Source organism: Leiobunum rupestre, chromosome 1 (assembly GCF_980474605.1).
Source record: "Leiobunum rupestre chromosome 1, qqLeiRupe1.1.hap1, whole genome shotgun sequence".
NCBI classification, from domain to species: domain Eukaryota; kingdom Metazoa; phylum Arthropoda; class Arachnida; order Opiliones; family Sclerosomatidae; genus Leiobunum; species Leiobunum rupestre.
The window spans coordinates 94331033-94353451 of NC_143384.1; the positions used below are offsets into that span (position 1 = coordinate 94331033).

Below are 22419 nucleotides of genomic sequence, written 5' to 3' on the forward strand. Positions count from 1 at the left end.
GTATCACTTTTCTACTTCCTTAGGCTTTTTATTAATATGGGAGACAACACGTTTGGCAGTGACTCAGTTAATCTCAGTTTGTGTTTAATATGTCAGAAGCAGAGTCCGAAACAAGCTTTGTGAAAGATTGGAGATAATGGTAGAACACAATTGTTGAAATGTGAGAAAGAACGACAAGAGGCATTTGACAGCCAGTTCAGTGAGGCAATCATCAGGATTTTGAAATTGCTTAAGGAATATGATCTAACGTGGCACTATCACAAAAGCTGTTATTCCACCTTTACTTCTTCTGACAAAATTGGAAAACTAAAGAAGAAAATGACAAAAGTAAAAAGCAGGATGAAAATAAAAATGCAAAAAGCAATCTAATGACTCGCTCAAGGACAGGAAAAACTGACTGAGAAAAATGCTTGTTTTGTCAGAAGGAAAAAGGAAAGGAAAAATTGAAGCTCATAATGACAACAAACATGATTAAGAAAGTTTTGGATTTGTCTAATTTTGACTACAAGCTGCATGTCAGGGTTAGTGCAGTTGGAGATTTGATAGCTGTTTGTTGAGTCACCAGATATTAAAAAAGAGCTGGGAAGCTACTAAGCCAAACGATCGAAAGGAAAACCTTCCTTTTATACAAATCTGTTAAGAACTACGAGTCGCTTCCTCCCTCGATCAGGTTAGTACCGCGATGTAGTATGCTACAAATTAAGGCTATGTACAGTTGGTCGCAAGGAATGTTCCAGGGTGAGTTAGCTTTCCTGCGTCCGTCGGTGTTCGTAAGCAGGAAAGCAAACGCAAGCTGGGATTTTTTTGCGACCAACTGTACTTTGTAGAAAATAATATTATTCTTGTATATTTGGTACAGGTGTTGACATTAAATGATGTATGGAATAGGTACAAGGGAATAGGAAGCAGTATCAATGTTGCCGTTCCTCTGTCTTTTCAGTCAAGACGTTGAACATTTAAAAGTCAGCTCGAAGAAAAGGTCGGAGATGTGTTCCAGTTTTTCCAGCCTCTTAACCGCGGAGTCAGTGAACGCCAGATGCTGTTGATTCCAATTGGCAGAAGTAAGAGACTTTCTGCTGATGACTTCTATGACGATGACATCAAACAGATGCCTAGTTTCAAGCCAGCCCAGGACAGTGAATTTCAAACTATAGTGCATGCTGCTTTGAAAATTAGAAGCGAACTATTATCATCGCCAGGTCAATCTGGTTTTGGAATTTCAAAGGAGGCATGCACCAAATAGTGCCTGATTCCTTGCATCTTTTCATGAATGTGCTGTTGAACGGAAAAGATCTTTGGGACACCTTGTATAGTGACCTTGATGATGATGCACTTGACAGCGATGGTGACAGTGATGACGATGAATGTCCTGAAAAAATTCCAACTTTAACCGGTGATGCCGGAATTTCTATAGCACAGGATATAATATATGCTGTCAGTAAAGGAAAAACATTAACTCCAAAACATAGTGCTCTGACAGTTCATCAGGCTACAAGAAGCAAGAAACTGGTCAATTTATTGCATGCGGCAGGTCATTGTATGACCTACACCAACGTCTTGCAGGCTGATTACAGCTTGGCTTCTCTGTCCTTAAAAAGTTTTGATAAAAAAACTGGTACGATTGTTCCTATGAACTTCAAACCTTTCTCTGAGTTAGACGATGCTGATCCCATTCTTCACGTAACTGCTGACAGCATTGACATTTTAACTGATACTCTTGATGAAAAAAAACTTTTCATTCAACCCAAATGGTAGCATTCCAGAGAAAAGGTGCTGATACTGCACAATTTCTGGCCGAAGTCAGTCTTGCAAAGCACACCACTCTTCAAATTCCCAAAGAAATAAACTAGCTGCCAGTTTTTCCATTTTTCGACAAGCAAGAGCCGCACTCTGATGAACCATTGGATCAATTGTGGTATACTGCTTCTAATACATTCAATTTTGAGGGAATGCCAAAAGCAGTGCTGGTTTCAAGGGTAGAAGACCTAACATTTGTTATTGGCAGATCTGAGAGTGAGAAGAAAATCGGATGGACAGAATTTAACAGGAACGAAATTAATTCCAATCTTGATGTTTCTGCCATGGGCTTCCTTCCCTTAATTTTGAACGCTGAAAACGAGTTTTCAACTTTTCACAGTGTTCTTTTAAGATGCATTTCATTGGCGGACAAACTTGGGAAAAAACATGTAGTTCTTACAGCTGATCAATCAGTGTATTACAAACTTGTTGAGCTCCGTTGGGCGTCACAGATCTTCAAAAATCGTATTGTCCTCCGAATGGGCGGGCTTCACATATCTCTTAATTTTATGCAGGTGATAGGGAAGCATATGTCAGGCAGTGGTCTTGGAGACTTGTGGGTGGCTAGTGGTTTGATGGTGGAAGGCTCAGTGACTAAAGTCCTCGACGGAAAAGTCTACGGAAAAGGCAAAAGAGCCCACAAGCTTACATTACACGCCTTTTGGCGACTCTTGCACCCACAATTCCTGAATTTTCTCGATGAGCAAGATTTCCCGGAAGCAGAATATTTGTCCACAAAAGCAGCCAATGTTGACGAACTTAGAGAATATCTCCGTTGTCAAATTTTCCTGAAATATTTGTCAACTTTCTTGCAAGAAAGATCCGAAGAGGTCAAAACTTCAGTCTTTGGTGGACATACATTGACATGATCTTGACTCTTCTAATGTTTACTAGAGGAATCCGGGGTGGGGATTGGGAAACCTACCGTGGTGCTCTTTCAGACATGCTCACTTACATAGCTTTGTATGATCATGGAAGCTACTTGAAGTCCCTCTCTGTTTACATTGCAGACATGAATCAGTTGCCACCCGACGTCGAGGCTGGATTTTTGTCTGGTGACTTTGCTGTGTTAAGGACTAAAAATAAGTTTTCTCAAGTAGATCCCGATCATGCTCAGGAATGGGTTGTTGTTACCTGTAGAAGTGCGTCTGGTGGCATTCTTGGTATAACGCAGGACGCCAGAACACTTCAGCGTTGGGCACTCTCCCTTCATTGGATAAGTGAGATATCAGAGCAAACGTACAATATGTTGACAAAGGCATCAAATACAACTTGTCCTAAAGAAGAAACACGCGCTAGACGGGCCAGGGAAATTCAAGATGAAGAGGCAATTTTACAGGTGATGGAAACCTATAGCCTTGGAGCTGTGAATAGATCTTGTACCGTAGTGAGCAATGTAGCTCCTATGGATATAGCTACGCCAAAGATTTCTGACGCTCTTCTAACAGCAAAACAACTCGGGGTGGAATTAGTAAGAGTCTTCGTTCAGCAAAGGCTTATCAAAAGTCAAGAAACTGAAACGTTTACAGTTAGCTACCACGCAACATTACATAAGAACAAGGCACTCACTTTAGGTGATCTGTACAAGGAGAAGACGTCTCAAGAATATAATAGAAAGCATATTATAAAAACTGACCGAGATTTCTTGCGCGTATTGATCGCCGCATATGAAGGGGGAAGGACTATTGATTTGAAATAAATTATCAAGCATGAGCTTTAAAATTTTCCTATATCGTTAGCTTTGGGGAACGGCGAGCTAAGAACAGCAGAAAAGGCTTCACTAGTGAAGGAAATTGTGAAGGGAATAGAGTGCCCGAAATATCTACCTGTAAACCAAAAATCTGAATCAATTATCATAATTAATGGGATGGCTTTTGTCTTGTCTTTGGGCCGCCCGCATGAAGCTAAAACATTTGGTGATTACTCTGACTGCTTCATTAAAAGAATATTGAGTCATGGATTTAAGTACCAGGAAGTTTACATTGTGTTTGACCGGTACCTGTCTCAATCTTTAAAAGCTAGAACAAGGAAGAAAAGAGCCAAGGGTTTCGCTCCAGTACGCAGGAACATCACTGACTCTAACGTGCCGTTGCCAAAGAACTGGAGTAACTTTTTATTCCTTTCAGAGAACAAAGCTGATCTATATAGGTTATTTGTGTATCTTTGAATTCCTCATGCTCAAAAACCTATAATTACACATTTTGGACGCGTTCCTGTGTCAAAGGGAGACTTCACAGTGCCGATTTCGGATTTCGGCGCCATTTAGGCCGCCATCTTGTCCGCTCTATTGAAAAACCTTACCAATGATTTTTTTAATATTAATATTGGTATTCCTCGTGTTCAAAAACATATAATTGCACATTTTGGACGCATTCCTGTGTCAATGGGGGACTTTACAGTGCCGATTTCGGATTTCGGCGCCATTTTGGGCTCCATCTTAAATATCTCACTTCTGATCGAGATTTTGCTTGGGCAACCGGCAGATTCAGATTCAGCAGGGTCGAAAAAGGGGGAAATGACCTTTTGCCCAAAAGTAACCTAAAATGCTTCTAAAAGTTCAATTTTCTGAAATCTTGACTAGACTATTATCCTTAACGATGCGTTCGACAAATTCGATATATTACCTAAGATCTTCGAGCAAACAAAACTAATGAGCGCATGACGTGCGCTACCTTTTCCGTACCTCAAATTGAATTATGACATTAAGTTAGCTCCCCCACTTGTTTTCGTGTTTAACTTTCGAATGAATGCAGCGCATAGTAAACTGGTGGTGGCGCATAAGAGCGCATGACGTGCGCCATTGATTCCATAAGTAAGATTGTTAATATTCCGTTTTTTTTATTATATCAAGAACTATATGTCGGTGAAAACAAAACTTATGGCGGCGCATAAGAGCGCATGACGTGCGCCATTGATTCCATAAGTAAGATTGCTATTATTTCGCTATTTTTATTATATCAAGAACTATGTTGGCGCAAACAAAACTAATGGTAGCGCATAAGAGCGCAGGCTGTGCGCCATTGATTTCATAAGTTAGATTTATAATATTTCGCTATTTTTATTATATGAAGAACTATGTTGACGCAAACAAAACTAATGGTGGCGCATAAGAGCGCAGGCTGTGCGCCATATATTCCATAAGTTAGATTTATAATATTTCGCTATTTTTATTATATCAAGAACTATGTTGGCGCAAACAAAACTAATGGTGGCGCATAAGAGCGCAGGCTGTGCGCCATTGATTCCATAAGTTAGATTTATAATATTCCGCTATTTTGGTTATATGAAGAACTATGTCGGCGCAAACAAAACTAATGGTGGTGCATAAGAGCGCATGACGTGCGCTACCCTTTCCGTACCTCAAATATTTTTTAATTGAATTATGACATTAAGTTAGCCCCCCCACTTGTTTTCGTGTTTAATTTTCGAATGAATGCAGCGCATAGTAAACTGATGGTGGCGTATAGGAGCGCAGTAAGAGCGCAATCGATTCCACTTATTGGATTTCTTCTATGACAGTATCAATAAAATGCGCTAAACTAAATTAAAAGATAAATAAAAATAAAAATTAAATAACTCATCCATTTATATTTTTTAATAGTTTACCTGGTTAAGTAAACGTTATTTTTCAGCTAATTTATATTCGACATCCCTGTTAACTAAGACCACTACTAGCAAGGGAAATATAGTTCACAAAATAAGACTACAATTTTAACAGTCCTGTAAACTATTTGTACATTTTTATTCATATTTTTAAGGCTTTACAACATCGGTTTAAATCCTGATGTGAAGTCTCTGTACCCGACAGTCACATTCCCAGTACCTCGAGGAACGCCAAGTCTTTCGAGCTTAGTGCGATGGGACCACTCTCACTCTTGGCAAACACCGACCTTGGAAGATTTCGCCTCGACGAAAAAAGCGGCGGATTTAACCGTGGACGTCGACTGTTCCAACACCGAATCCCCGGACTACTACATGGTTGGGCACAAAATTGACGGTCGCGTTCTCTATCCAGCCACTGGCTATCTTATGCTGCCTTGGAAATTACTCGCGCGACACTTGCAATGCGAATTTGACGAATTCGCTGTAGTCTTCGAGAACGTGACTCTGCACCGAGCCACAGTCATTCCAAAAGAAGGCAACGTTCGCTTCCGCATTGTGTTGTCCGACTCGGGTAAATTCGAAATTTTCGAAGGCGGATCTCTTGTGGTCAGCGGTCGAATGTACGTTCCAGAGGATCCTTCGTTAAGACTTAGTGAACAAGTCGCGAAATCACCGTTAAATAAAAGTGAAACGACTGAATTTAACCTAAATTGCAAAGATTTCTACAAAGAACTGCGTCTCCGAGGTTATGATTACGGTCCTACTTTTCAAGGAGTAATTGAGGCTGAGTCCACCGGATTATCGGGAAAATTGAGATGGGATGGTAATTGGGTCACTTTCATGGACACCATGCTGCAATTCCCTATTCTCGGCATGAAGAATAGAGGCCTATATCTGCCCACCAGATTCCAAAAGATAAAAGTTGACCCCAGAAAACAGCCGAATCCATCGGAAGTGTCTGAGATTCCCGTGTACCACGATCGTTACATCAATGTTTGCACTGCTGGCGCGGTCGAAATCGAAGGTTTGAAGTGCAGTATGGCGCCTCGTCGTGCTGGCGGCCAGAGTGCGCCTGTTTTGGAATCATACCAGTTTGTGCCTAACTATGACTCCAATGTTCTCTCCAGGAAAGAGAAAACGATCATCGAGGAGTACACTCAAGTTTGCTCTTCATTGGCCCGAAAGATCTTAGAAGCGAGTGGAAAAAACAAGACACAAATCAGCAAAGTAATGACCGGATTCAAAGAAGCTCCCGACCACATTCTGAAGCAGTATTTTAATCAAAGGAAGGAACATTTCTCTTTACTGAATACTTTAAAGGATCTTCTGGACGTGACGATGTCATCCGCCAACAAGGGAAACTTAGCATTAATTTTAAAACAAATAATTTCAGACCGAAGCGCAGCGTTAAAGAAGGATATCTTATCTGATACCCTTTTGAAAGAAAACTCCCTCAGGGCATCTTTGGATTTAGTGATTGAAAACATTCCAAACCTCCACAAGCTGAGAATTCTCGAAGCCGTGGTGGACAATTCCATCTCTACTCGACTCATTAAATACGTAAACACTTACCACGTCACGATCCAGGCGGATTACATAGTCGGCCAAGTAAGCGACACTTCTTTGGACTCTGGTAGTCTCGCAGAAGGTGTGAAAACCATCAAGTGGGATCTAAACTCGAAAGAAGGACCATCCGAGAGCTACGACTTGGTAGTCGCCAAAGACTTATTCTCAAACACAGACACTAGGTATACTTTGAAATCGTCCCTTCGTGCTGTCGCAGAAGCCGCAAAGGACAATGGTTTCGTTATCTTGATGGAAAGAACCCAACTGACTCCCGCCGAGAAATTCCTGAATGAGGTTAGCGAACAAAATCTACCTCAGAACTGCGAACAGGACCTCGAAACGGCTTTCAAAGATATAAACCTTATTGTGGTTGGTAAAAAGACGGACTCTGTTACCTCAACCCTTTACTTACTGAGGAAGCAAAAGACACCTCCTACGATCCAACAAAAACAAACTGTTATAAAAGTAGACAATAACAACTATGACGCTTGGGTGGAACAGTTGAAGAAGAAAATTCGGGAACAAGAGGGAGCGCCAGATGGGGAGTATCTGTGGCTGGTCGCTGAGAAAGCCAACGTCGGAATTGTTGGTTTGGTCAACTGCCTACGCCAAGAAGCTGGCGGAAAGAAAATCAGGTGTATCTTCAACACCAACCTCACCAACCAACCGTTGCCTGAGTTCAAAGCAAGCGATCCCTTCTACGCGGACATCATCAGAAAGGATCTTTTGATGAATATTAACAGGAACGGACAATGGGGCAGCTTCCGCCATTTCGGACTGGCCTCGCTGAAGGAAGATTCCGGGGTTCCTTCACAAGACGCTTTCTTGAATGTCTTGACCAGAGGCGATTTGTCCAGTTTAAAATGGGTCCAGTCTCCTCTAAGATACTACAACCGAATGAAAAGCAAAAATGGACAAACATTGTGTCACGTATACTACGCAGCCCTTAATTTTAAAGACGTTATGTTAGCCACCGGAAAACTCTCTTCAGACTCAGTTCCTGGTAAACCATTGAATCAGTTCTCTTATCCTTAGCTCTATCTCTAAAATTACATATTTTAGGTGACTTGGCAGGCCAAGATTGCATATTGGGTCTTGAATTTTCTGGTCGAGAAGACAGTTGCAGAGGACGTCGAGTGATGGGTCTCATTGAAGCCAAAGGTCTCGCCACAACTGTCCTCGTTGACTTGGAGTTTTTGTGGACAATTCCCGAAAGCTGGTCTTTAGAAGAGGCCAGTACAGTTCCGGTAGCTTACACTACCGCTTACTATGCCCTGGTCACCCGGGGCGGCTTGAAAAGAGGCGAGAGCATTCTGATTCATTCCGGAAGTGGCGGTGTGGGGCAAGCTGCCATCAGTATCGCCCTTAGCATGGGCTGCGAAGTCTTCACAACAGTGGGCTCCAAAGAAAAACGAGACTATATGAAGAGAAGATTCCCACAACTTCAGGACAGGAACTTCAGCAATTCCCGAGAAGTGACTTTCGAATACGACATCAAAAGAGAAACGCGAGGAAGAGGTTTACAAATGTTTATATTTTGAAAAAATTCCACACACTAATGATTGATTGTGCTTTTGATTAGGGGTCAATTTAGTCCTGAATTCATTGTCTGAAGAGAAACTGCAGGCCAGCGTCCGATGTTTGGCTCAACACGGCCGTTTCCTCGAAATTGGCAAGTTCGATCTGTCGGCCAACAACCCACTCGGCATGTCGGCTTTCCTCAAAAACATATCATTCCACGGCGTTTTCCTGGACGCTCTGTTCAACGAAACCATGGCAACCTCCTCCGCAAAGAAAGAGGTTGTGGAACTGGTCACCGAAGGAATTAAGAATGGAACTGTTCGACCATTGGAGACTTCGCTGTTCACTTGGGACACAGCCGAGGACGCCTTCCGATTCATGGCCAGTGGAAAACACATCGGAAAAGTCGTCATCAAGGTTCGAGAAGAAGAGAACCTTAAACAAGTCAAGCCAGTCCCTATTCATGTTTCGGCCATTCCAAAGTCTTTCTGTCATCCGGACAAGACATACATTATCACCGGAGGCCTTGGTGGTTTCGGTTTAGAGTTAGGCACCTGGTTGGTGGACCGGGGCTGCAAGAAGCTGGTAGTCACTTCAAGAACGGGAGCGCGTACCGGATATCAGAAACTATGCCTGAAGAGGTGGAGGAAGAGAGGAACCTCAGTGGAAGTCTCAACCAAAGACGCTTCGACCAAAGCAGGGGCAGAGGGTCTGATAAAAGATTCTGCGAAGTTGGGGCCCATTGGTGGTTTGTTCAATCTCGCTATGATCTTGAGGGACGCCTTCTTGGAGAACCTGACAGTGGATGACTATGTAAAAGTCACCGACCCGAAAGTACGAGGAACGATTTTTTTGGACCAAGCGACGAGATCTCTGTGCCCCGAACTGGATTGGTTCGTCGCCTTCTCGTCGGTCAGTTGTGGTCGTGGCAATGCTGGTCAAACGAACTACGGGTTTGCCAACTCCGTGATGGAGAGGATTTGCGAACAGCGCCAGATCGATGGCCTTCCAGGGCTGGCTATTCAATGGGGTGCTATCGGAGATGTCGGCGTCGTCCAGGAGATGATGGGAGGCAATGACGTTGTCATCGGCGGCTCTGTTCCTCAAAGAATCCAGTCTTGCTTGTCTACCCTCGACAATTTCTTGCAGTTGTCATCCGACGACTCAGTGGATGGTCAATGTCCCTTTGGTCCTGCCGTTGTGTCCAGCTTCGTCCCTGTCGAAAAGCTGGTAGCGAGTTCTGAATCTGGAGGAAAGAAAGACCTTCTGCAATCGATTGGAAGAATTTTAGGTAAATTATTTTGAAACGGTACTTTAAACTCTGAACAACGAAAAAAAAACCTTTCTGGGACTCCCTAAAGGTAACATAAATTAACTTGAATACTGTAAAAACTATTTATTTTAAAGGCACATTAAAGATTGCAATTTATTTTGGTGTCAGATAATATTTATATCGTCGAACTTTAATAAAAATTATTTTATCTTTAGGAGGGCCACCAAATCTTTGATTTTCACTAGTGGTCGCAGTTAAATGTTATTTCTAAGAGTGAAGAATAACAACGTAGGGTCAAAGAACCAGACTCTTTTCATTGGCGTTTTCGGAAATGCCTAGGATAAGGGGTCTAATTACTCGTGTACTTTACCATGGTGTCGGAAAGTGGTTGCGCTGCTCTGTACTGGGAGATGTTACCCTTGTTCCTACTCCTACCCTTTCGGTCAGGCAAGGGTTGCTACGTTTGCTTCGGTTCAGGCTAACATGATTGTCCTTACACCGACGATACTCGGGGGGATTTGGTTTCCGGCTGTGCGACGGCTGGTCTCATTATGAGTCGTCCCACTGTTGAACATTTCGGAGAGTTGAAAGACTTGTGTCCGTGGTGTGACCGTCAGTAGGGTGGCTCTCCTTCTACTTATTACTGTTAGTCACCCGTCCGGGTAGTGGACTTTATCGCAGGGCATTATGATATAGGATTATTAATATACTAGGTTTAAAGGTATACAAATTCCTACCCGTTGTGGTCACGTGATTATTTGCATCGCATGATCGTAGGGTATTTTGCCTCGAATTTCGGATGTGAAATAATGTCATAGAGATCGTTTCAAAGCACGGTTGTACGACTCAATGAGTAATAACATAACTTTGCTTCGACGCTTGTCATTGCGGCGTATTTGCCATAGTGCAAACTAGCCTTAAAAACTAATATCTTAACCTATAACAGTAGTTAATTTAATTATTTGATTTCCACGAAGGTTGGAAGAGCATCGCTTCAGTGAACAGCGAAATGACTCTGGCGGAACTCGGCATGGACTCTCTGATGGGCGTCGAAGTGAAGCAAACCCTCGAGAGGGACTACGAACTTAATCTCTCCATCCAAGAAATCCGTGTCTTAAACATCAAGAAGTTGATTGAAATCGGTGGTGGTTCAACTTCCAGCGCCATTTCCAAGTCAGACGAAACCGTCAAGAAGACAACTGAACCGAATACCACGAACGGCGTCAACGGTGATACTCCCAACCACCCGAAAGTAATCGACTTGAAGCTTCCCGAACAAGTGATCATTCCTCTGAACAACATAAAGTCCTCCAAAGCCGTCTTCATGGTGCATCCCATCGAAGGATTCTCCGTCATGCTAGGAGCCGTGAGTTCCCATCTCAACACAGCTTCCTTCGGTCTTCAGTGCACGGCGAAGGCTCCCATCGACACCATTCAGGATCTGGCCAATTTCTATGTACAAGTAAGAAGTGCTCATACCTTAAATTTGTTTTTGTCTTACCAAAAACGACATAATTGACATCAGTATGGCACTGCTTGTTCTTCTAGAGTCAACTTTCCTATTAATAGACCATGGGTTTAAAATTTTAAATGAAGTAGGAAATAAATGGAAACATATCGCGCGCTACGCTTTCAACGTAACTAGCGCCGATCAATAACTTCTGTTAATGTTAAATTTCATGATCCAAGATAAATATGCAAATTCAAGATCCCTTTAAAGTTCGTTTTTTTAAATAATGAGTTATTCATTTGTCTCCGTATGTCGGAATCGACATTTACTGGGGTAAAAGTTGACAATTCTAAAAGAGTTGCTTCTAGTCTTTGGAGTTTTCAAAGTTGACGTAATATTCCAGAACCAAAGAGTCAAGACAATACGTTGCCAGTGTTATAGTATTATCTTTTCAATTACAAAGACGAAAGAGTAAGCCTAAAAAAGAAGTCTATAGCCGCACTTTTGTGCAAACATCGTATTGCGTTGTCGTGTACTCTGCTTCACTCTAAAATGAAACAAGCCAGCTAAAATGCTGCAGAGAACTCAATTGCTGAAAGTCATTGAGTTGGGAATAAATAGAGGTACAACTAAATCTGGCTGGCGCGGGACCAATTTCTTTCAATAAGGTGACTTTATCAACTATATCGTTCTACCGTGGCGGCATCTGTCTTCAGTGGTGGCAACTATATTGCGATTGAATTTTTTCGCGAATCTGATGCGAAATTGAAATGTTTGATTACTCGTAACAAACAAACCTTTGAAGTTCAAAAATAATTTTATTCTGTCAACACGATCCTTTTTAACTCAAGTTACGGTGAGTTAGCTAATAATTATTTATCTTAATAATCAGCTAGGCTAATACCCAAAGCACCACCTTAGACCCAGGTCATCTTGCGACTTTTAATGCCTTTAAACAGGTGGTCGGGTTACAATGCGTAGGAGGGTTTGTATAACTTTACAAAATATAGATGGCGCTACCGCCTAATTATAAAGATGAATTTCGTATAGTCTTATCAGAACAGGTCCCACGTAGCCATGGCAACCGAAATCGTAATTGTAATTCTAGCAGTATTATTCACAATTCAATGCATACAGCAGAAAAAGATAAAAATATAAACAATACAAAAAGGTTGTTCAAAATCTAATATTTTAGGAGAAAATTGGCTCTTGAGTCACTAATTTGGAATTAAGAGGCTCCTTTTAGAACTTTTCGAGGTTCCTTACTTCAAATTTTGCAGGGCCCTTCTGTAACTCAGGTAGCCAGCAGCAGAGCCCACTGAGATGAGAATAATATAGAGCCCCACACCGGATTTTCTCCATTGGCTTTAAGCTTACCATTACTGGCAACGGGACTGAAAAATCAATTAACTCTATCATATACCTTCTACAATGCATTCTCGTCTCGCGCGAGACTACACGCGCATGCAAGTCCATGAGACATTAATGCACTGTCAAAGGCTGTTTGATATTGTCAACAGTAGGCGCCAGGCGTACTTTGATAAAGTTCCTGGATTTTCAGGCCCGTTGGTAAGCTTAAAGCCTATGGAGAAAATCAGGTCTGGGGCTCTATATTATTCTCAACTGAGTCAACTCAATCGCATAGCTCTGCCTATTGCTGGCACCATGGTGGTTTTTAAAATCACAGGAAATTAGTTTTTCAAAATACCACTGTAATATCATTGGTAAATATTAGAGTTGTAATTCGGGAAATTTTCTGTAATTTTCCGAATAAAATGAACACCATGCAGATGTCACGGAAATTTAAGTACACGCAATCGTCTCAATGTATTAGCTATATTTCAAATATTAAATTTTAATTTGAACAAATTTCCCATCATCTTGTTCTTTAACTAAATAAACCCAAGACGAATTTTATCGAAAAAGAGTTTTTCGAGTTACCTGGTTTTGGAAATAAGTTAGCGAAACGCGAACGAGTTAGATGGAGCCTGTATCAATAGGCAAGAAATTCAAATATACGCGCGTTGTGGGGTTCCGCAAATTGGCCAGAAATATTTTCGAATCCAAACGTAAAACTAAACCTCTAGACTAGTCTAGAATAAAAACCCTTTAAAAGTAATATATGATTCAATTTTTCCGGTCCGAGGGGACTATGCCCTCTAGGAGGGGTTTTACAATCACCGTGTCTGTGGATCTGTCTGTCTGGGCTGCGAACGCGTACGCATTTTCGGGGCAAAGTGTAAACACTGCGTTCGCAGCTTATTGCAATTAGGGAAAAGCTTTTTCCAAAATAGCCGTCTTTTTGTCATTGGGTGTTAGTATCAGGCGGGATTCGAAGCCGAGCCCTCCTGCATGACAGGTGAGCGTTCTACCACAGAACCTTAGCTTTATAAAGGGAATATTTCCTGACTATTGTAAAGTAGATATAATTGTTCCTATATTGAAATCTGGAAATAAGTCTATCCCGGGAAATTATCGACCAATATCAATGTTATGCCACCTCCCAAAAATATTTGAAAAATTTATTAAAACCAGAATGCTCTCATAATAGGCGTGCGCACGATAGGGCCAGGGTGGGCCATGGCCCAGCCTGAAAACTGAAAGGGTGCAAAAAAATCTGGGAAAAAAGGGAGCAAGCCTTAACATTGTAGGTGCCCAAAATTTCCTAAAATCCACCAAAATAAGATTCTAAACTAGAACAAGAGAAAATCGATAAAAAGATAAGAATGTAAAATACAAGTAAAAAAGTATAGTTATCGGTAACATGCTAATAATTGTTATTTGGTGATATTCTAGATTCACTCCCAGGCGTTTTCGGACACGTATTTTACATTTTAATAAACTGTTTGTGAAAATGGCGACTGACGGACACTGGCGCTAAATTAGTCGTTTGGAGCTAGGATACGTTTTCTTGGGACTCTGTAGCCACGGTCACACGACTGCGAAAGCGATTCGATAGTACATTTTAAACTAGATGCTAAAAACGGTTTAACTGTTTCAATGCTAGTTTACTAAATGTAATTCACACGAGCCCTAAATAACAAATAAGATTCGTTAGTTCAACCTCGTAGCTATATTTGCTACAACGAAATACATGACGACGGAATATTAAGCATGGACTCTAGTCAGGGAGGTCATTAGAATGGGGCAGGGGGCATTGCCCCCCGACATTTTTGTGAGCCAAAATGGTCACGAAAAAATGTCATATAACTACATTAGAAAGGTCATGTTTAATTTCATGTACACATTGTTTCCGCTTGAATGCTATTATTTATTTAATTCTTAAGTAGTTCGGCGATATCCATATACACTATGCAGCTTCAGTGACTAAACACGCGACGGTCTAAACATTGATGTTTTTACATTTTAAACTGGAAAGTTTTCGACGTGTTTTTGCTTTTTTAGTAGGATTGAGCTGTAAGAGGAAACTATAACCAAAACAACGGTGTTTTCAGTAGGATATACCACGGACAATAATACCCAAGGCTGCTGGTTGTATTCGGTGTAGTATCGCAGGGCTGCTGGTTGTAGTCGGTGTAGTGTCGCGCTGTTGAGGATTTTAAATAAAAGACGTAACTTCTTGCAAGTTGTAATTATTTTTTTTACTCTAAAAATGGTTAAGGCCTTTATTTCGTCGAATCGTCCCACGAGCGACGGGCCGGCCGTTGATTTGGTTTTTTAGATTTTAAACTGGGAAGTTTTCAACGGATTGTGGCGTTTTTAGTAGGACTGAACTGTATGAGGAAACTCTAACCCAAACTGCGGCATTTTCGGTAGTACCTAGGGCTGCAGACTGTAATCGGTGTAGTGTAACGCTGTCGGGGAGTTTCCCTAGTTTGTTGTTAAGAAAATAAGACATAATTTCTTGTAAGTTGTAATTAAATCAAGTTCTGGCCCCTCCTGAAAATCCAGAAATGACGTACCTGACTGTAGTCCAATGGGATTTTTACCATTGCTGTAGTGTCGTTCAATCACTTTTTCTTTTTCGTGTATCCTGCTTTATCAGAAAAAGATGCAAACGAGTGCTTTCCCCGCCGAAGCTCGAGCCGAAACTGCTCGCCGAACCGCCGAACCCACTTCGCATTGCTTCGCGAACCAGTGCATAGAAATAAATACGTTAAATCGAAAACGTTAATCGGGCAACGATTTTAAAAAGAAACGTCCAAAAAGGCTAGAGGTAGAAAGCTAGTAATAAATCAAACACGAAAACTAGATACCTGGATTTAAAAGGATAAAATAAAAGGTTTGACGGATTTTTTTTAAATATAGTAGTAATGTGATATTATGGGATTATGAAAATCAAATTTTAAAAAGGAGAACACGTTTTTGTTAAAGCAACACGTGGCAATGTAATTTAGTAAACTATATTGGTTTTTAGTCTAGTTTAAAATAAAAAGTTCTATTGTTTCGTCACATACTCTACTGTAGCAATGTCTAGCCACATCTATTGAGAAAGAATGGAACTACACAGGAGCGCCGTGGTATTTAATAAGTTTCACAAAAAAGGATAGAGGGCGAAAGAGCTTAAAAGGGCGTAAAAAATAAGCTGGCCCGACCTGCTTTAAATGCCTACGTACGCCTATGGCTCTCGTATCTTACTAACAAGTTGGCAAGCCAAAATATACCTCTCCTCGGAAGAATGGTCCCTAGTGGTATTAATTTCTCGACACGACCCCGAAAGATATCTCCGCAATTCAGAGTTATTTACGAAAAACGTATTCTCGGTTCAGACCCTGCCCGGTATAAAATTTTAATTTTAATTTAAATAATTGAGACGAAACAATCGAGTTTAATTTATTCAGAATATTATAAATTAAGTAGTTACAACAGCGAGTTAGACTTACTAAAACAATGCACAATTGAATTTAACCTTTTTTACAGTACATGTTTATCAGTTGAATATAATACTAAGCAAATTTTAATGAAAGAAATATCTACAGATGGTATTTGTATTTTTCTCACTTACGAAATACTTGCCGCATCTTTAACGCTCATTTTATTTCAACGCTCGTAGACTTCCAGTTGACGTTGTGACACATACCGCATGAAAAAGACCAATGCCGTCCAATTTCCAATATCATATAATGACTCGCACACCCAGGAAATCATTGACTGCGTTAGAAATCGTAGATATCCAAATATCCACACCAAATATATTTACAAGAAGCAAAAACCTTACCATCAACAAAGCACAGAGAGCCACTTGACTAACGTTAAATTATCTCCTTTGAATTAACACAACTATATATAGGTCGTTAAGAATACCCGTAAATAAATAATAAAAAAACTAACAAAGCGGACCACCCACAGGGTCTACCCTTTAACCCTCTTATCTCGGCTGACTGCGCTAAAACAAGATTTAACCTTTAAAATTTCATTCGTAAAAAAACCAGATTAGGCCTTCATAAATTCATTAATAAAAAAAGACTTTATTACCTATTATGCTTACGATGCGTGTCTTAATTTCAGTGAACCTAAGCAGCTATCGGTGGTTCTGTGGTAGAGCGCTCGACTGCCAAGCCGAATGGCCTGGGTTCGAAACCTGGGTGGCGCATTTGTTTTTAATCAATAGAGAAACGCTAAATTAGAATTTCTTCGATGCAAAAATTTCAATTTCAATTCTATTTCAATTAAACCAAAATTTCGTAATATTAAATACGCTTCCGATAAAGCTGAAGGTCTAATTTTCAATAAATCGTAACAAGTGCCGGTGGTTCTGTGGTAGAACGTCCGCCTGTCAAGCAGGAGGTCTCGGGTTCAAATCCCGCCCGATGCGATCGCAAATTGATACTAAGACGAATACCGTGTACAACTGGTGGGAACCCTGCCATTGGACGATGAGAGGTAGCATTACACTCAGCACTTGGTCCGTGCCAAAGTCATTAAGAAGAAGTTGGAGAGAAAACGCCCATACAAACACAACAAACTCAACATGCACAACCATCAGAACACAAACTCAACACTCACAACCTACGCATAAACATTACAAAAACGTAATACACCAAACCGTCACGACGGTGAGCGAAAAAACACTATCCAAACCAAACCGCAAATGAATCCGTTAACGCTCACCGTCACACGGTGGTTTTGCCAACCCTTTGAGAAACTGCGAACGCAGAGGTCTCGAGAAACTGCGTACGCAGTGATTACCCTTTGCCCCGAAAATGCGAACGCGTTCGCAGGCCTGACAGACAGACCCACAGACAGACACGGTGATTGTATAACCCCTCCTAGGGGACTTTGTCCCCTCGGAGAGGTAAAAATTCTATTATATCCAAAAATCAATATGGGTTCCAGCAGGGATTAAGCACTGATGATGCACTCTATGAGTTTTCTCGTAATATTACCACGAACATTGATAATGGAAATAAGGTTATTGCGATCTTCATGGATCTAGCTAAGGCTTTTGACTCAATAAGTCATCAGAAACTATTAAAGTCTATTATTGAAACTTGAAAAATTGGGTTTTCGAGGTGTTACTTTGTCATGGTTTCGTAGCTACTGGAATATGATAAAATATCGAGTGATAATTAATAAAATGTTGAGTGATGACGTAATAATTAGTGACGGAGTCCCACAAGGAACAATACTAGGCCCAATTTTATTTTGGTTGTATATTAATCCGTTGTGTGAACGTCTTTTGCTGACGATATTTTATTAGTGTTTTCTGACCCAGATTGGAATTATGTTTTTTATAAAGCTGAAAATCGTATTAATAAGGTTAAAAAGACTAATTACATAACCTTTTCTATTCGCTCGAGTAATATACCATTAGACAAAACTAAAATAATTCACTCGCCAAGTTGCGCGTTGAGAAATTCTTGCGATTGCCCTAAATTAAAAAATGTTAAATTCCAAAAGTATTTGGGTATTTACATTGATGATAAATTACGGTGGAATATACATATTGAACATATTGTTAAAAAACAAAGATACGTGTGCTATAGTTTACATTTTTTGAGGAATATTCTACCATACGCAACACTAAGGAATGTTTTTTTTTGGATTGGTATACACTTATATAAAATATGGCATTATCTGTTGGGGTAGTGTTTTTAAAACAAATTTACAGCCCTTAATTTGGATTAAAAATTCGTATTATCAGAATTTGTTTAAAAAACCCTTTGATTACCCTATTTTCTTACTGTATAAAGATTTTAAAACTGTGTCTGTTGACCAGGTATATAAATTTGTAAGCTTAATTTATGTATTTAAAAACCTGAATAAGTATAAAAAAAGTAGCCATGATTATCTTTCAAGATTTATATATGAAAAGAAAATTGTTCCACCAAAAACTTCAAGTTGATTCGCTCATAATCACGCGTTCACGTATGGTGTATATTTATATAACAATCTTCCATAATTATAAGAAATGAACCGTCGATCATTATATATAAAAAACTTATTCGTAAATGGGTAACGGATGTTGATCGGTAGTGTGTCCGTGAGCCTAACATACTTTGTGAAAAATTTTATTTTTATTTTTTTTTGACTTGATGAAATATTTAAATTCAAATTACTAGAAGTAGGAGTAATAACACCCCACAAACTAGTAATCTTATGTGGGATATCTAAATCAATGTATTATAGTGTGACATAATACAACTAAACTAATTGAGAGATGGCAAGGTATAACGCAAAATATATATGATATTTTGCGTATAACTGCTTAACGAAAGAATAGCTCTTAAGTTAACAACAAACATTTATTTATCCGACGCGGTGCGCGTTTACATTACTCATTCCTATGATTCCTTTCACTAAAAGACACACTCTTGAGTTTTGAAGCTATTTCATTCGTTGTCTCTGTGTTTAAGACTAATTAATGAGAGGCTCGCGCCATCTGTCAATACGCAAACCATCTGTTAATTACAACCTCGGAACACTGAAGGAAATTCATAACTTTTTAATTTCGGTCCCTTCTTTACCCGCACAATTTCGAAGAGTAAACTCGGTTTCTATAAATCAAAACCCTATTTTCGTGCAGCAAATCAAGTCTGTTCAATCGGAAGGACCCTATCATCTCTGTGGGTATTCGTTCGGCGGCTTGGTGGCTTTCGAGATGGCGCTGTTACTCCAGCAGGATTTGGGAATCAAACACGGCGTCAGCTCGTTGACGCTTTTGGATGGAGCCCCGGATTTCATGACGATCCAGGTTGGCCGTATGAAGAACATCGAAACCGAGGGACGAATCACTGCTCTTAGGGTATTTTTGCTTCGATTCGTAAACAACCAGTCCTCAGAGGTAAGACAATGTCCCTCTCACTTGGAATGCTTATCGCTGCCTATTACCATCCCGAACCGTAGACAGATATGTACTATCCTTATGACATAAAATAATTTTTTGAACGCGTTGAATTGATATAAAACTCTCCTACCAAAAAGCGTTCAAGAGAACTTGGAGGATGCAGGAATAATAACCTCGCGGAGAGTTCAGTTTCATCAGTGGCCGCCATGCAAATGTAAATTCGACCTCCAATAAGGGTCATTTTGGGTGTGGCCATCTGTATTAAGGTGACAGAACTATGACCTTACTTGTTATTAGTTATCTTCAAGAGTATGGATGTCGCCAAGCGGCAATGAACATGAAACGGGATTTCCGCCTCTGATGACACCGAACTTTCCACCCGTCCGCTACTCCTGCAGGCTTTATTCTTCCGAGCCTATCCTAACATTCAAGCCCTTAAGAATGTGCAAATGTTGATAATTTAAACCTGACCTATTTTCCGTTACACGCTTTCACGCAGACAAAATTGTGATTAAAAAGCAGACGATTTATAAGTATGAAGTAGGCGAGGTTGGTACCAGAGGCTAAAGATAGTACCTCCTATTCTTATGTACCTTATCCATTTTTAGTCAAAGGGGTTATGACAGGAATTCCAAATAACATTTATAGATTCCTAAAACTACTCTTTATTAATATTAAATATAGCTGATTATGGTCAAATATATATAATTATGTATAGTTAAAATACTTTTATATTTTGTTGCACAGCTATTTGACAAACTGCAAAAACTTAATTCCTGGGAAGAGCAGCTGACGATGGGCAGAGAAATCTTAGCCAAATCGACGGGTTTGGACATCGACATGGAGATCTACAAGCGAGCGGCTGAAACCTACTACCAGAAACTACTGGCAGCCTTCCAATATCAAACATCTGGGAAATTCCAGGGTGACGTCACTCTGATCAAAGCTGAGGAAAGCGTCAACTTGTCTTCGAAACTACCCCAGGACTACGGTCTCAGCAAGGTATAACGCAACATATTTGTGATGTTTCGCGAATAACTGCTTAACGAAAGAACAGTTCTAAGTTAACAACAAACATTTATTTATCCGACGCGGTGCGCGTTTACATTACTCATTCCTTTCACTAAAAGTCACACTCTGACTTTTGAAACTATTTCATTCGTTGTCTCTGTGTTTAAGACTAATTAATGAGAGGCTCGCGCCATCTCTCAATACGCATATTAACTAAATCTATCAAGTTACACAAAAACTACCATATTGCACTACGTTTTTCAAAACTTATGCGTCACAAACTGTTCCAACAGTGTTAGCAACCCAATATTCCAACTTCGCAGATTTTTAACATCTCAATTGTAATATATTGAAACATAGAACCTAGCGCCTCTATCGAAAAACCCATGTTCAAAATGTCACATATAGCAATATACAGGGTGATATTTTTGCTATGTATGCTAGAACGTTGAAATTTGTACTGTACATTACCAAAATTGCATCTAAATCGAAAAATATTTTCACGTTTTTTGAAAATTTAAATTTAAACCGCTAGGTGCTATAAGAAAATTGTCAAGGAGAAAATTGTAGAGCGTCACCGAAAACGTACAAATAGCATTGGCGCGAAAAAAATAGACCGTCTTTTTCACTGAAAAAATACGACTTGAAAAAGTGACAAGTTGGGCAAGCTAAAATTACTCTCCCAATGGAATTCAAAAAAAGTTGTGTAACTTAAAAGTCAGAAATTTGTTAATCTGGCGAAGAAGGTATTACACGATTTAATTTCGTAGGATGAAAAATGCGAATTTTTTGAAATACTGTATTTCAAAACGATGAATAGGGTGAAACGCTTCGGCACATTGGCCAGCAAGGTCGCCAGATCTTACGTAATTTAAATCGCCATTAATAATTTAATTAATTAATTTAATTTCTTCGCCATTGTCTCCTCCATTTTTCAGCGGTGTTTATTGCATTAAACACCAGATTAACAAATTTCTGACTTTCATAAAGTTACACTACTCTCCCAATGGAATTCAAAAAAAGTAAGTTTAGCTTGCCCAACTTGTCACTTTTTCAAGTAGTATTTTGTCAGTGAAAAAGACGTCTATTTTTTTCGCGCCAACGCTATTTCTACGTTATCGGTGACGCTCTACAATTTTCTCATTGACAATTTTCTTATAGAACCTAGCGGTTAAAATTTAAATTTTCAAAAAACGTGAAAATATTTTTCGATTTAGATGCAATTTTGGTAAAACGTGTCCCCCGGCACGTTACGGTACAAATTTCAATTTTCTAGAAAACAAAGTTTTTGAAAAAAATCACATTTTCGAGCAAAAAAAAAACACCCTGTATAACGTATCGCCACAAACTTATCACCGCTGTTCAAATTGTCACATATTGAAGTAGAACCTAGCGTAACAATTTAAACACCCCTGTTCATAATTACACATATTGAAATAGAACCTAGCACAACAATTAAAACACCCCTGTTCAAAATTACACATATTGAAATAGAGCCTAGCACAACAATTTAAACACCCGTGTTCAAAATGTCACATATTCAACTAGAACCTAGCGCCAGTTCGCCATATTCTAAACACCCCTTTTCCAAAATGTCATATTTTGAACTAGAACCTAACCCCACTATCTAAACACCCCTGTTCAAAATGACACATATTGAACCTTTTAGTATTGTTTTAACGATAATAAAATTGTTTGTTCATGGAAATTTTAACAATTTGAAGACTTTACTCGAGAGGCTAACATACATCAATTTTTGAGTAAAAAACTGAATATTAAGAGTAGGATATTATTCATGTTACCATATGTTACATTATTACTCAAAAGTATGCCACTAGCTCTATTTCTTCACTAACGGTTTGTTCACAGATATTGCGTCGTCCGTAATCTACGTAATATTTGACGTCATATTTGATGTAATATTTAACGTCATAGAATCTCAAATGCCGA

At 39.8% G+C, this 22419-nt stretch overlaps 1 protein-coding gene across 2 annotated transcripts in view; it reads left to right on the top strand.

Moving 5' to 3' along the window:
- Positions 1 to 22419, top strand: part of LOC149969004 (fatty acid synthase-like) — a 37595-nt gene that overhangs the window by 9404 nt on the left and 5772 nt on the right. For both annotated transcript variants that reach the window (XM_090155077.1, XM_090155078.1), the window contains 6 exons: positions 5556 to 7969; positions 8029 to 8484; positions 8549 to 9778; positions 10738 to 11222; positions 19198 to 19455; positions 20206 to 20460. In XM_090155077.1, coding sequence (XP_090011203.1) covers positions 5556 to 7969; positions 8029 to 8484; positions 8549 to 9778; positions 10738 to 11222; positions 19198 to 19455; positions 20206 to 20460 — 5098 coding nt within the window. The remainder of the gene's footprint in view (positions 1 to 5555; positions 7970 to 8028; positions 8485 to 8548; positions 9779 to 10737; positions 11223 to 19197; positions 19456 to 20205; positions 20461 to 22419) is intronic.